A 15,999-nucleotide genomic window follows, 5' to 3' on the forward strand; every position below is an offset into this window, starting at 1 on the left:
TTGTCTTGTGTGATATGTTAGAGCTTGTCCTGTGGCTATGTTAGGGGTCGTCTAGGAAAAAAACATAATTTTCAGCAATTCACGAGAATTGTATCCTTCATTCGTAACATGGAAAAAACCCGCCTCCATGGTCAAGTGGTATAGCGTCCGCCCGGAGAGTGGAAGGTCCTGGGTTCGATCCCCGGCCGCGTCATACCAAATGAAGTTAAAACGCAACCCGTAGGTCACACGCGTGGAACCCGTCCGCAACGCGTTGAACACGGGTGTGCACCCCGTTCGCCCCTCGTGTGCAACGCCTGACACACTCATTACATGGGAAACACACTTTTGACCAAAGGAGCACCTATGTTAAGCTGAACTTATAGGTGGTAACAAGGAGATAAATTTTTGATATCCTGGCGAAAAATGTTGATACACATTTGATATATATTTACTTGCTGATGTCTCCTTTTTAGATGTGATTTTGTGGGACAATATGAGTTCTGTTGTGATCAAACAGATCCAGCTTATTTATATGACCATTGGTTTCAACTTGATATTTTGCGATGGTGTTGAAAGAATACATGATTCTGAAAATGTAATTGCTATTGGCATGCTTTTATTGTGATTTGACATTAACCGTCTGCAGTACAGGTACCTCACAACAGTTTTACTCCTTGCGAAGAGGGGCGGTCGGGTAGCCTAGTGGTTAAAGCGTTCGCTCGTCATGCTGAAGAGCCGGGTTCCATTCCCGACATGGGTACAATGTGTGAAGCCCATTTCTGGTGTCCCCCGCCGTGATATTGCTGGAATATTGCTAAAAGCGGCGTAAAACCATACTCACTCACACACTCTTCTGAAGAAATTACCGTATATATAGATATATATATTCTCCGTATTTAGTGCCAAAACCGAAACATTACGTGGCAGTCCATATGAGATTCCTCATGGCAGTCGACTTCTCAACTTAGTTTGTTCATTCCCACTTAACCTCTGTCAATCTTGTTAATAATCCTGTTGTTATAATAGTCGGTCCCTTTATGATCAGCTTGGAATGTATTTCAATGGAGGAACGTTTTGTTGAGCTTTGCTTCGCTCATTTCATCGAACTTCTCGTTTTGGGCGACTGTAAACCAGTTCTTCCAATCACCGGATTTCCCTGTAAAGTAAAATCAACGTATCATTACATAGATTCTTTTTGTCTTTGGTTTCTTGATATCTTGAGATAAGGCAACCTTCAAAAATAGACATACACAAATGTAACCAAATTTATGTAACCAAAAAACACTTTTCATTTAATTATTGTGTATGAACAACAATGACTTGGACTACCATACTTTGGGGAGCTGAAAAGTTCTGAGCTTAACTACGATGGACTGCGCTGATTGAGTGATTTCTTTTTAACATCATTCCTTCCGCGGTCCACACACTTCTGACAACGATGCAGGTGTGTCTGGATCTCACTGATGTAGAAGGCTTCCGCTGGTGGTGTAAAGGTATTCCATAGCAGAAGTAACATCATCTTTATATCCATTATGCTTATCTGACAGTTCTTTCTAAATGTTTTGGAGGGGCACGCGTGGCCCAGTCGTCTAAGGCGCCGCGATTCGCTGTGCAGAGTTGCGTCCCTTGGTCACGCCAGAAACCTATGATTGTGGGTTCGAATCCCGGTTCGCCCCGATTATGTTTCTAGGTTTGTCAGCACCATACCCGTGCTCGTGGATTTCACCGAAATGGTAACCGTCTGAGACCTGCATCCCTAGGGCTGTCCTCCCACATTAAGCTGACACGCCATGATATAACTGGAATACCATTAAAGGCGGCTTTACACCCAACTCACAAACACTAATGTTTTGGAAGAGGTGAACATTTGACAGTGCCGAATTTGATACAGAAGCTGTTCAGTGAGCTCAAGGCTACTGTCATGCATTGCAGCCACGCATTGCAGGTTTGACGCATGCACAATTGTCCTGGTGGAAGAACATACCTTCAGTGAGTTTTCAATGACTTTTAACTGTGACAGTCTCGCGCAGTTGCCTATGCAAACTAGTATCACATCGACCTTTCTTGAGGCAGTCCATCAGTAGGATTACATCGTCTTGCCAGCTGATGAAACAGACAATGCCTTCATCTTCGGAGGAGGAGAGGGTAGATGTTTCCAATGGTTTGATTTTTAGTCTTTTTTGGTGATAGTGGTGAACACAAGACATCCATGATTACACTTCACTCAACACAATGAGATTGGTCTGCTATAAACTGACATAGATGCTCGTTCATAAGAGATGATGAATCTTGAGTGTTTCTGATCAGGAGTCGGAACCATGTTCATTCTTCAGAATGTTCTCAAAGTCTCTCATTCGAGATGCCTACTGTATTGGCTATGTGAAATGTCGTTGATCATCAATAATCATGTCATGTATTGTGTCACGATGTTTCTTAGTCGTGGCGGTTGACGTTCTTCTTGATCATCTGTTCCACCTGGAAGCGCTCTGCCCTTTCAGTTGGAGATACTTGTTGACAGCTCAATAGCCAATTTGGTCCATTTTCATCAAATAGAGAAAACCAAGTCACTTTGATGCTGCCTGTGAGTATTTAGTTCAAATGCATTCTGAAAGCTGGGATAGTAGTTTACTTTATACATGCAAACTGTTAAGACTGTACTATACATCCTTCATAGTTAGGTGCAAAACCTTTCAACCACCGTTGTAATAAAGTTGTTATCAAGTTGTTTGCAACGATAGACAAAAGTTGAAACTTCGGTTACTTTTGTGTTTTGTTATTCATTCATGCATGATAAGTGAAAATGATTCACGCCAGGCTGATGATACAGTCGAAATTGTATACCAGATTTCTTATAATTACATGATTACTCTGAAACATTGCGAACGCAAATAATGTTACTCACTCTTAAACTGTTAAATCTAACAAGACTAGAATAGCAATATCCATCATCGACTTGTGATTCATATAAGTAAAGATGCATTTTATTTGTCTGCTGGACGAGTTTTTGTTTTTATGTTGTTTTTACGCGGCACTCATATCACAGCAGTCTGTAAATAATCGAGTCTAGACCAGATATTCCAGTGCTTGATATCGTCAGCATAGACCTACACAATTTGCATACGATGACATGCATCAACCAAGTCAGCTAGTCTGACCACCCGATCCGTTAGCCGCCTCTTACGACAAGCATAGGTTGCTGAACACCTTTTGTCTACCTGGGTCTTCACGGGTGCTACATGCTAAACAGTCACCTTTTCTGAAGTATCCACTTGAACCCTGTTGCCACTTGAAGTGGTAGGTCTGATCCTTGATGTTCTCGCTGGCGTGTTTCAGGTTGCTGAAGGAACATGCTTCTGCTATTGCAACGTATGTTTTCTCCGGGAGAGGGCGGTTAAGATATTCAGCCATTCTTCTTATCTCGTGCACGCAATTCTTTGGAAGTAAAACAGATTTCGTGAACACATTTGATGTTGCACACACAACTGCTTAAAATGTATAAACTAGAAAGTATAACCAATAGTCTCGTACTGTTGTTGGGGCTGAAATGTTAAATCCATTTATAGCGTTATAGCCACTGTAGTGGTGGATATAAAGAACGACACTGGAACACGTTCTTAGAAGACCCCGTAAACACAGGATCAATTGCATCATATTAAACAGAACTTCCGTAGCCCATCATTGCTGTAATTTTGTGGACTCTCGTCATAACATTAGCATTCAGGAGGTCGTTTAGATTGTTCTACTGATGAATTTAGTCAATAAGAGCGCGAAAACGCTTCCTATATTCATCAGAAAGGTGAAAGCAGATCCGATTGTACACTTCAATATATATGTATCGCATTTGATACCATGTTAGTATATATGCTATACTATTTCTTATCGAGGTACTTACTTTTATCATATCTTCATACTGAATCTTACATATCATTTGTTCCTCAGCTGCTTTGTGCCAATCATGAATATGATCGAAAACCGACCCAGAGGGAGCTTGAAGAAAAGAATTGAAATATGAAATAAGAAAACATGTGTCATAGTCGTAAGAAGGAGTTATGTTGTTCTCTTCTGTTCTGTTCCTAAAGTATGTCATATGTACGCATATGTATATCAACCAAACTAGTTCATCAAAAGCATGTATCTGCGTCTTGGTAAAGCTAGCCATACCATAACCATCCAGATACAAGGATAGGTAGTCATCCCATGATCCCATAAAGCTGTAGTTATCTTGGGTGCCGTCCCTCCACACCTGTTGGCTGTCCTGGCAGAAACAAGACACAGCGCAGTCCTTGGGGTTTCTCCAGACGTACACCACCTTATTCCGCTGCTTCCATACTGTCTCGGGCAGCTGCCTGGAAGCGTGAATTGCATAAACACTCTGATAAATACAGATCTTTCGTAAATGCAGATACAACTGCAACATGCATAGTGGTGAGAACAGACATGATCAAATCTCCATGACAGAATAGCTAGATCTGATTTGTCTACGTGGCCTACAGTGTAACTCGTCATGGAGGGGAATACATTTCTCAGCGGGGTAATATATCTCTTATACCCCACCACGAGCAAATGAGCCTGCACGTGGATTTCTTAGAGAAAGAATATATCCTTTATACCACGCTTCCAAGGAAAAAGCCGCATACTTTTTCGGAGTCAAGGAAAGTCACCTGACATAGCATGCTAATCTCAGCTCAATCGAACAGCTATTTTCTATCAGTTTTGAATTTGTTTGAATTCTTTTACAATGTCATATTGAAACATGTCGTTGAGATAAATTCGTTGTAGCAGGATCCCAAAATGGGGTTTTATGCGTCCCTCGTTGTATAAAACCTAACGTGATACACATAAAACCCCATGTACCCTCGTGATCCTGCTACAGCTTATAATGTAGTGAGTAGGATGACCACTGAAGAGACAACACGCGCGCACATACAATGCATACCAGGGGTCATGTATGTATTCTCTCAGAAGATACTACGAATGCCCTTCTTACCTTGGCAGTAAATGGGTGCGAAGGATCCTTGGTGATGACAGTTCCTCCAGTTCTTCCTCGGTCCTGCATTCCAGCCAGGCAGAGTTCTGCCAGTGTTTGGCGTACTCGGCCTTGCCTGCTACGATCATGTTGAGGATCTCCCACGTCCAGTGAGTGCCTTGCGTTATCATAAGACAAATTATTATAAAGTTGCTTTGGATTAATCTCTGTCATTTAACGTCCTCGTTCAGTTACTGGATAAAAGGTAGAAATGATTGGTTGGAGCTCAAGTTTGTCTGTCATACATTGTCACTTTATCTTTGTCGCTTTGTCATTATCTTTAACAACCATGTTACCTGACTTAGGATATGTACACAGAAGGATGTCATCGTCCCGGAGGCGACGTGACTTCAACGTTTTTAACGTGTCAGCAACCAAACTCATCTGAACAGCACCGTCCACATCCGTCAGATCGAAATTAAACCCGCCCGCCACTGCTATTTCCGCTGGGGTCGACATCTTGGCAAACTGTGAAGCAGATGATCAAACTATGTCAAGGAAGAAAGCTCTGCAAATATTGCTGCTCGGCCCCTTTTCCGATTCATGCATTTTGAGTGCTTAAATCTCAAATTTTACAAACAAAGCATAAATATTTATATCATTTGTTTTCGCCTTGATCTGATACAGTTATATTGGCCAATGTGTTATGTGATATAAGGTTCACTGGTATTTCTTGATGTAATGCATAAGCCCTGGCACCACATTTGCACACACAATGTATATATTGAACCTTGAACAATACATGTCAAATATGTCGTGAAAGAATGTGACATGAAACAACCTTTATAGTGTCACCCGAAACAATGTATGTGATGTGACAAAGGACACAGTGTTTAATTTGACACGAAACAGTGTGTGTTGTGTGACCTAAAATTTGACCTTGAACAATGTACATAATGTGCCCTGAAACGATGTGTATAATGTGCTTTGTAACAATGTCAAATCTGACATGAAACGATGTGTATAATGTGACCTCAAACAAATTGTAATCTGACCTGGAACAATGCGTGTAATGTGACCTGAATCGATGTGTATTATGTGACTTAAAAAGAATATGTATGATGTGACCTGAATATTTTGTATAATGTAACCGAAAACAGCGCGTGTATTGGACCTGAAACAATGCGTATAATGTGACCTGAAACAATGCGTGTCATGTGGCCTGAAACAATGCGCATAATGTGACCTGAAATAATGTGTATAATTTCACCTGAAATAATGTGTATAATGTGACCGGAAATCATGCGGGTATTGATACCTGAAACAATGAATAAAATGTGCCCTGAAATGATGTGTATATTGTGACCTGAAACAATGTATAATGTGACCTGAAACAATGTGTAATCTGACCTGATACAATGCGTGTAATCTAACCCGAAACAATGTATATTATGACTTGAAACAATATGTATAATGTCAACAGGAACACTGTGTTGAATTTGACATGAAATAGTTTGTGTGATGAAAGAAAACTTTGACCTCGAACAGTGTATTTAATGTGCCCTGAAATGATGTTTAATGTGAACTGAAACAATGTGTGTATGTTCACCAGGAACAATGTCTTTAATGTGTCCCGAAACAAGGTTTGTAATGTGACCTGGAACAATTTGTGTAATTCAACATGAAACACTGAGTGTAATGGGCCCTGAAACAATGTGTGTAATCTGACATGGAACAATGTGTGTAATGTGACCTGAAACGATGTGTGTAATGTGATCTGAAACGATGTGTGTAATGTGACCTGAAACGATGTGTGTAATGTGACCTGAAACGATGTGTGTAATGTGACCTGAAACGCCATGTGTAATGTGACCTCAAACAATGTGTGTAATCTGACATGGAACAATGTGTTTAAGGTGTACCGGACCTATGTGTAACGTGACCTGAAACGATGTGTGTAATGTGAGCTGAAACGATGTGTGTAATGTGACCTGAAACGATGTGTGTAATGTGACCTGAAACGATGTGTGTAATGTGACCTGAAACGATGTGTGTAATGTGACCTGAAACGCCATGTGTAATGTGACCTGAAACAATGTGTGTAATCTGACATGGAACAATGTGTTTAAGGTGTACCGGACCTATGTGTAACGTGACCTGAAACGATGTGTGTAATGTGACCTGAAACGATGTGTGTAATGTGACCTGAAACGATGTGTGTAATGTGACCTGAAACGATGTGTGTAATGTGACCTGTAACGATATGTGTGTAATGTGACCTGAAACGCCATGTGTAATGTTATCCAAACTAATATATGTTATGTGACATGGACCTGTGTGTTCCATGTGACCGTTCTACAAACTATTAATTTAACCTTACACATTATACTAGTATTGAACATGAACTTCCAGATTATTTTTAAACTGTTTGGGACAAGGCCATATGATACTGTCCACGATGGTTTGTAATTTAAAGGCCCCTCCAAAATCAGCTGCAGTGTGATATGAAGGACTGAATTGTCGCTATGTACTCGGGACCAGTAGATTTCGGACAGTACAGCAGAGCAGTGCAGAGCTACTATCGTGAACCTACGTTACATGCAGTCAAGATAGAATTGAAATAGTGGTTACTCTGTCGTTAAACAACAGAACATTATTTCGCTGCTATGCTTGCGAATAACCAGGACTACTCAAAAACGATAATGTACAATACTGCAAGTCACTGCGACATGATGTGTACTACTTCTAGTTATGTCAATAACACTATGATGTACTACTCAATAAACAATTCTGAACGTTACTACTATGCTTCCGTCTGGCTGTGTACTACCTACATATAACACTGACTTGTACTATTCAACAAACATAAATGTGCATTACTTCTCGGCTTGCCGACAAGATGTGTAGCTCTAATTACGTCAGTAACATTATAATATTATTGTATACTCATTGAAGAATTATCTGCTTGTCCACAATTCATCAACACGTCGCACTTACAGTTTGAGGAGCTAGATCAACCGTCCTTCTATGAGCTCATCAAGTCTGTTTCTAGATTAAATGGGTCACCTCGCATGTGCTGATGTCACAATCCTTGCCTGTTTGTCAGGTCGACGTGTGGTGCGGGTAAGTCGGTCAAAACAAAACACGCCTCTGGAGTATATCGGGACATGACTGTACCACACGTGACCCAAATGACATGAGAAACTTTTTTAAATGGCAGTGTTTTTTGTTTTGGTTAAGCAATGTTTGTAACTGTATTAAATTGTTTCAGCTGAGATTCGGTAGAAGCTCATTGCATTGTATTTGGACAATGATTAGTTGTCAGGAATGTTTTGGTTTGGTTTGGTTTGGTGTTTAACGCCGCACTCAGCAATAATAGAGTCTGGACCAGAATACCCAGTGATTATTATCATGAGCACCGACCCTTGCTGAAGACCTTTTCTACCGCGGAATCTTCACGGGTCATTCAGGAATGTAGAACTATTTAATGTAAGCAGTGGTAAGGAAGTTACTATATTTTGATGCTAGTGTCAAGCGTTATAGAAACATGTGGAACATTCTTGTGACACAAGACTGGTCTGGCACAGTGTGGAAAGTTCTGGAAGCTAGTTGGACTATATAAGTAGAGCGGGGGCGTGCCTGTCATCTCTCACATTCCGAAATATCAAGACCAGCTTTCGTGTGAAGATCACTTATCACCCGGATTCCCAGCCCAGGCTCATCTCAGAAGCTCGAGCACTGTCGCTGTTGGGTGAATTTATTATTGTCACTGACCATTGTTATCCCTATTTTTATATTCGATACTGACCACTGCAAACCATATTATTTATTGCCATTGAATACTGCGCTACCACTATATTGTGTACTGTCATTGTAATTGCTGTGCAGTCATTTGTATTTAGTTGTTAACCTAGTCCTATTAAACTTTTTAATACAATTGTTAATTCTACACCATTTGTTGGTTGTAAGTTGTTTACGTACATAATTTCTGGGTTAACATTTTTGTTGCAATTTGGGAAGCAACACGGAACAACTTATACTTATTTATTTATGCAAATGGTGTGAGTGGCGGATGCAACCAGTAGAGCTTTTTCGCGAACACCTGGTGTCATCACTGATTTTCAGTGACCCATTCACATCATTACCACCCCCCCCCCCCCCCCCCCCCCCCCCCCCCCCCCAGCGTTTATTGAAAATGAAATCATATATCAGAGAACGTTTGTAGAGTAAGCAATAATGTGAAATGATGAACTTTCTCATTGGTGACCTGGGTACAATGCGTGAATCCTGTTCCTCGCCATGATATTTATAGCAAGTACTTTTGTTTAAAGCAAGCAGCGTAAAACTACATTGGATCACTCACACACTGACAACCTTTGTGAAATTTGGGGATAAGACATTTTAACAAGAAGTAGGTATCCCCAGGGGAACCACTTCTGCTGCCCTCCCTGCTGGTCTGTGTCTTAATGCATATAATCGGAATTTCTGCTCGGATTTGCAACATCAAGGGACAATGGCTCACCTAAAACTCAAGGTAAATCGATAACCGTTTATTGTTGAATAATGGTCTGATAGCCAATTCCCGTCATTTGATAATGATAACCAGAAACAAAAGAGACCAGTGAACATAAAAAAACAAGTCTGCAAGAGGGATGACTTCAAGCACTTGTTTTCACCTGTCATCAAGGTGTCATAAGTCATGGACATTCACCTTGATCTACTAACACCTGGTTCCATTAGTTATGTTTCCCTTTATGTCAATCAATATTCCAGCTGTCCCACACCTTGGTGTCTTCATTTTTCAACTTTGGGGGTACAATCGATCGTTCCCTTTCTTCGCGCCAAAAAGCTGTTTGATCAGGATTACAACATTCAAGGTGTCATTAAAGCTTTCACAATGTTTTTGGTAGATAAATAGACTCACTTGACACATCAGTGACAACGATGCTGTACTATGCAAATCCCTATCTGGCTTCTGCCATGTGTTCCTGTGGGGTTTGTTTTCAGGTAAACACTTAACTTGACTTTTCATGTGTTCCTTTTCTTGAATGCCTGGTGTCATCACTATTCAAAAGTGATTTATAAACACATGCTCAGGATATATTCGGAATCCTACAAACGACCGCTTTTAGCAGAAGCTTCTTATCATTATAGAAAGGGCTTAGTCGCTTTTATTTACATGTGCCATTAGGAGAGTTCACAGGATTTTCGGAGCTGATAGTTCCTGAACATGCCTCGACCTACATTCCTTACGCCCTACTAATGTCACGGAGAACTCATGTAGAGTGAGTCATTGTTTCAATGAGTCATTGTGTCAGTCTGTCCAGATCTGGTTAGTCTCCTGTCAGAAACTGGATTCATCACCTTACATCCCAGCTTCCATAATGACTCGCCTGCATACATGGATTGTATATAAAACAATGACACACGTTTTTACCTTTCGTGTTATATCATGTTAATGTTACATATCTTACGTAAATGTAAACCGATCAGAAGAACAGCAATTGAAGAGAGTAGCTTGAGTGTGGAGGATCCTCCAGTTCTTCCTCGGTCTTGTATTCCAGCCAGGCAGGTTTCTGCCAGGGTTTGGTGTACTGGCTTTCCTGACACTATCATACTGAAGATTTCCCATGTCCACTGAGTGCCTTGTTTAATTATGAGACAAACATTATTACATGTTCAAACGTTATAATATATTCACTTGTCTAGAATATTCTGACACAATATTGTCAAATCAGGGAAATATTAGTAGTCCTTCCTTTGTTACTTTCAGACAATGCTATAGGTTGTGGACTCGCACGGTTTCAAATCGCTCAAATATTTTAGTTCCACTCCTGCATATGCGAGTGAGTAAACTCAAACCCTTACAAAAGCTAAGTTTGATTTATAAAAATTTGACCGGAGGTAAAGACGTGAATATGAATAATCTCTCTCAAGGTACTTCTTACACTATTACATGAATCTATGAACATTAGTTCTCCTGCTAGGATCTCGAAAACATGTATCAACAACCCAACGTCAACTCATGACATCATACTTTATGTTATTTCTGAATTACCCATTTCTGTACATTTTATTTAAACGATCAAGCAATAACATAACTTAACGAGCTGTAATATTACATGAAGGTATACCATATGCTACCCCAAACCAGTTCTGACCCTACCTTACCCTCCAAGTCATTTCGACTCGTTATATGAAAGTGTAAAATGGTAAAATATTCAATGAAAATCATGCATGACATAGCCTTACATGACTTGCAATACACAATGTCATAATGAGCCGGCAATAGTTAAGCCACGTCATGGGGGACTGCTGGGGAGCAACGTGGAACAATGGGAGCACAATGATCTGAATCAACCTTGCATAATTTCCTTCATTTCCCTTCGCACAAAATACGAAACAACATCTTGGCAGAGTGTTTACCTGCCTGTTTTGAGACCTGGAAGAGGTTACTGTGGCTAATTCAATCACAGTGATTCATGGTGAATATGGTCAAAACACGATTGCTGAAAAATATCGATTTTCAGTAGTGTTGTTCCATGATTCAGCCCTCAACATATCTACATGTATGTCTTCGAGTATATGCCCTTAGGGTTCTAAGCAGAAAGCGGGGCAACTAAAGTACTCACGGAAATAAAAAAAACCTGGTTTTTCGATCTCAGATTTTAAATAAATGCAGTTAATATACAAAATATATAAATATTCAAACAACTCAATTTATACTAATTGGGCCTTGGCACAAATACAGCGTAACAAAGGTTTTTATGTCTTTTTACACGTAAAAGTGTGTAAAAGTATTAACAAAACAGACAATTGTGAAACTGAGCATAACCAGGTGTTAGTAGATCAAGGTGAATGTCCATGACTTATGACACCTTGATGACAGGTGAAAACAAGTGCTTGAAACCCAAGTGCTTGACCTGAATGAAGATTGCACAAGTAATAGTTCAACAGTTCCTGGGATTGAAAGATAATTTTCACTGATCCGGTCCATTCCAAACAATCACTTCTCTTAAACGTATCTTCTAGCGTGTGGTTTAATTAAGAGATTTAACGTATACCTCAGATAAATGTTTGTTCTCACAGTTTCGATAATTTTAGATATAAGTTTATGCGTTTCAATAGTAAAGTTTAGATATACCCTTATGTGAAACAAATCAAACGTGTATACCTCTCATAGTTTGCTGATGATCATCACTTTAGAATGTAATTAACCAGTAGCCAAAGACAATATTAAGACATGCTTAATGAACAAATATCCATTGTAATGTGCCGCTCAATGCCAATAAACATGTTACCAATAGTTAGTCAGAGTACTCGTCGAAATAAGAGAACCAGATCAAAACTAATAACAATCACCAAAAGAGTCATTATCCAAAGACAGTAGCACTGATGCGATCACCGTTTACCACCGACGTCTCATGCTCCCAAAGAAGTACGTGTCTGGATGGTTGTCCACTCATCAGTGAGAGCATTTTTGAGTTCTTGTAGAGTTGCCGGAAGGACTGAGCTTCTTGTTAGATCGATCTGCAGCTCGTTCTACAATTGTTCGATTGGGCTGAGGTCTGGTGACTGAGCTTGAAACGCTATGCGGAAAATAGTCTCCTGCTCTAAGTAGGCATCAAGGTCCTTGGCACGATGATGTCGTGGGTTATTGTTCATGTGGATGACGACCGGGCCGATTGCGTCAGCATGCGGTACACATCCAGAATGTTATTCAGGTAGCACACACCTGTCATTGTGCCCCGGTAAAGGACATGGAGATAGGTCCTTCCAGCTCTACTGATCACACTCTAAACCACGATTGAGCCCCCACCAAAGTGGTCATGTGCGGATACGTTGGAATCGTTAAATATTTCTCCTTGTCATCGCCACAATCGTGTACGGCGATATGTGAAGTTTCTCTGAAGGCAGTATCTCGATTCATCAGAGAAAAGTACAGGAGCACAGCCCTGGTCTGTCCGACTAATGTCATTTTCAGCCCAATTCAAACGTGCGTGCCTGTGATGTCTGGTCAATGGGATGCGAATGCATGCCCTTCCTAAACGGAGACCAGCCTCATGGAGACGCACAGAATGAGGAGAAATGCAGGTCATTTCTGAGATTGGTGGCAATCACAACTGATAACGTCTTGCCGAAATCGGGCTTTCTTCCAGCTGTGTGGTGGAATGTCGTCGACCACCTGCATGTCGCTGGTTAGCAGATTGCATGTCCTGCTGATCACACCTTGGCTGATACCAAGATAAACATAACGTTGTGTTGACCCTGTTTCAAGCAGTGTTGCCAGGAATACAGACCTTCTGACAATCTTGGTAATGCAGAAGGCTGCAGTGTTGGGGAGTCATCATATTCTCCGAAAAGTTCTCGGTGGGTTTGACCAGGCAGCGCTTCCAGGGAGGAAGTCCCATTCGCTGTCTCGGCTTCGTGTATAGGAGGCAAGGGCCCTGAGCTGATGATGAGCCTAACCAGCCTGACTATACCAGGATCACCCAAACCCTCTTTGCTGCATATATTTATTTTAATCTGTAAACATATAATAATGATATTGTGGTGTAAGCCATAGAGAAATATACTATAAGTGTGAAATACAACCAGTTCATGACAAAATCTGAACACACAATGCTGTCACGTATATCAAATATGCTAAAGTAATCACGCCATGAAAATTGATGTATTTTCATGGTTGTCATTTTCCGAGAAATGTTTGGCTCGGTTACTGGTATGAAAGAAGTACTGTGACATTACTCAGCATCAGCTCACACACTCACTCCAAACTACAGTACCTCCAAGGAACAGATGCGTGCGAGAAAATATATCAATGTTTGGAAAGACGCCTTTGTTATCTGACCGGAAACGACTGTGAGTTTGGTTCCTTGTTGACTGCCTACTTACTTCATACACTCAGTCACTTCTGGGCATCAATCATTTGCACACTACCTTACTTACAAAAGAATAGCCAAGTGAGCGTATGTTGTAGCGCGTTGTCTGTCCTTTGTCCAGTTGTCGATGTGTCATTAACTTTAGGTCATCAGCAACCCATGCTTGGTGGAAGAGTGAGTGAGTAAGGTTTTACGCCGCTTTTGGCAATATTCCAGCAATATCACGGCGGGGGACACCAGAAATGGGCTTCACACATTGTACCCATGTCGGGAATCGAACCCGGGTCTTTGGCGCGACGAGCGACCGCTTTAACCACTAGGCTACCCGACTGCCCACCTTGTTGGAAGAGGCGACTAAAAGGATCGGGTGGTCAGGCTCACTGACTTGGTTGATGCGTGTCATCGTATTACAAACTAACTAACTAAAAGCTGCTCACAAAATTCCATAACGGTTTTAAACTTACATTAAACTTATGGATGAACATATATTTTTAACTCATATTGAAAATGTATGGCCACTTCACAGCTGTTGTTGCGTTTATCATAATGACATTTGTCAAGCAGCAAAACATTTTGGTTATCTTAACTAGTTTTTCAGTTACCCCTTGGCGTATTAAAAGCAGCCATTGCTTCGTCCGGCGAGGCGAGGGGCTCATAATACTTCGCTGAGGGGCCCCGTTGGGGCCCCGAGGTCGATAAGAATGTGTCCCCACACCCCACTGCTGGTCGTAAAAGGCGACCGAATTGGGCAACCTGTTTCCCGAGGACGGGAGTCTGGTGGTTGAGGTCACTGGAACCAGGAACAGTGTTCCATTTTCCTAACCCGCCACTTTGACCCTTACTTCACCTGGACGGGTGCTAGAATGGGCCGGTTCTATCAATCGGCTGGTCATGCCCTACCCTGAGCATGGTCAACTTTGATTTTGAATATATCTACTTATATTCCACAAAGCAATTCTGGAAATCATCAAATTTTGTGTGTGTTAATAATCTGCCTGTAGTCCGATGCCTGAAGGCGGTGGCTCATGGGCTAATCTGGCATTATTGACCTCCGGGTTCTATTTGTCTTCAGAAAGCTGCCAAGGGCGGAACCAGCCTAACTTCATTCTGTTTGACTCTCTTCGCTACCCTCGTCACGATATGGCTGAAATATTGCCGATGTGACGTAAAGCATTAACTCACTCACTCACTCTTCGCTACCCGTGTCTGTATTGCTCGAGTATAGCATACCTGTAACCCTGGTGTTTGGAGGCGTCCACTGCAGCACCGTCCTTGTAGACACTCCATGGTGGGGAGCAGGGGTGTCGAATATCCTTTTTTCATTATAGCTACCCTGCAGATCACTGGTTCTCGACGAAAAAATAACATAAGGCATATTGATACAGATCCTGCAATATCTTCTGATGAGGATTCTGTCCAAAATATTGGCCACGATTTCTGGTTGTTGAGGGGATTGATGTGACAACATCATCAAAACCAGTATGTACCTTTTTACGTTTAACCTTACTAAACTTCCTTCCTCAATCAAAGCCGGATATTTCAACATCGGAGTGTATGAGTATATACCAAATCCACTCCGTTGTTAAATGTCAATAATTTGGACATGGAACAAGATCCTGTCATCCCGCCCAAGTTTGCTCCCCCTGTCGTAAGACCCATGATAGCACTGACTGCACGGATACCATCAAGTGTGCAAACTGTAGCGTTGATCACATGTCCACTTCAAAATCATGTCCATCTTTTGTAACACAACCAAACATCCAGTAAACTACGGTTCTAACAAACTCAAAGTGATCACTAATTTTAGTTCGTAATAACCGTAGTTCGTATAAGCATATATACAGCATATATACAACAAATGGCCTGGACTAAACAATAAGTTCGTTATATTGGAAAGTTCGTTATAAGTGTGTTCGTCATAAACGTAGTGCACTGTACACCAATGATATTTCATTTAGAGACGCAAAGAAACTGGTAACAAGGGAATCAACCACGTCCACACTTTCACTGACCTTCTCTGCTGCAATCTCCTCTTCTCCCATCAAGGCTGATAATAGTTGTCAAACAAATCTTAGCTGGTGTGAAAATGTTGTATCAAACTGATGCTGATGACACCAGCACTTCATCTTCATCAGGTTAACAAACTGAACCACTGCCGGTAACTGTAAC

The 15,999-nt window shown here is 41.2% G+C and overlaps 1 protein-coding gene across 1 annotated transcript; it reads right to left on the reverse strand.

Annotated features, from left to right (window-relative positions):
* Nucleotides 1-965: 965 nt before the first annotated feature.
* On the reverse strand, nt 966-8,010 carry LOC139449112 (sulfotransferase 1C2-like). Its single transcript, XM_071230596.1, has 7 exons — nt 7,946-8,010; nt 5,305-5,476; nt 4,970-5,126; nt 4,144-4,328; nt 3,875-3,969; nt 3,234-3,414; nt 966-1,138 (listed from the first exon to the last, which is right to left on the reverse strand). The coding sequence occupies exons 2-7, from the start codon at nt 5,465-5,467 to the stop codon at nt 1,041-1,043; spliced, it is 879 nt and encodes a 292-aa protein (XP_071086697.1). The 5' UTR covers nt 5,468-5,476; nt 7,946-8,010; the 3' UTR covers nt 966-1,040.
* Nucleotides 8,011-15,999: the final 7,989 nt, after the last annotated feature.

The sequence above is a fragment of the Haliotis cracherodii genome, unplaced genomic scaffold (assembly GCF_022045235.1).
Source record: "Haliotis cracherodii isolate W230 unplaced genomic scaffold, xgHalCrac1.p SCAF_7, whole genome shotgun sequence".
In the NCBI taxonomy this organism is placed as follows: domain Eukaryota; kingdom Metazoa; phylum Mollusca; class Gastropoda; order Lepetellida; family Haliotidae; genus Haliotis; species Haliotis cracherodii.

Excerpts from the sequence above, each read along its gene's own strand:
- LOC139449112 (XM_071230596.1), bottom strand. The coding sequence starts at position 5,467 with ATGTCGACCCCAGCGGAAATAGCAGTGGCGGGCGGGTTTAATTTCGAT. Across the intron at positions 4,329-4,969 it reads CGCACCCATTTACTGCCAAG|GCAGCTGCCCGAGACAGTAT; the intron begins GTAAGAAGGGCA and ends TCACGCTTCCAG. Across the intron at positions 3,415-3,874 it reads AGTATGAAGATATGATAAAA|AATTGCGTGCACGAGATAAG; the intron begins GTAAGTACCTCG and ends TTACTTCCAAAG.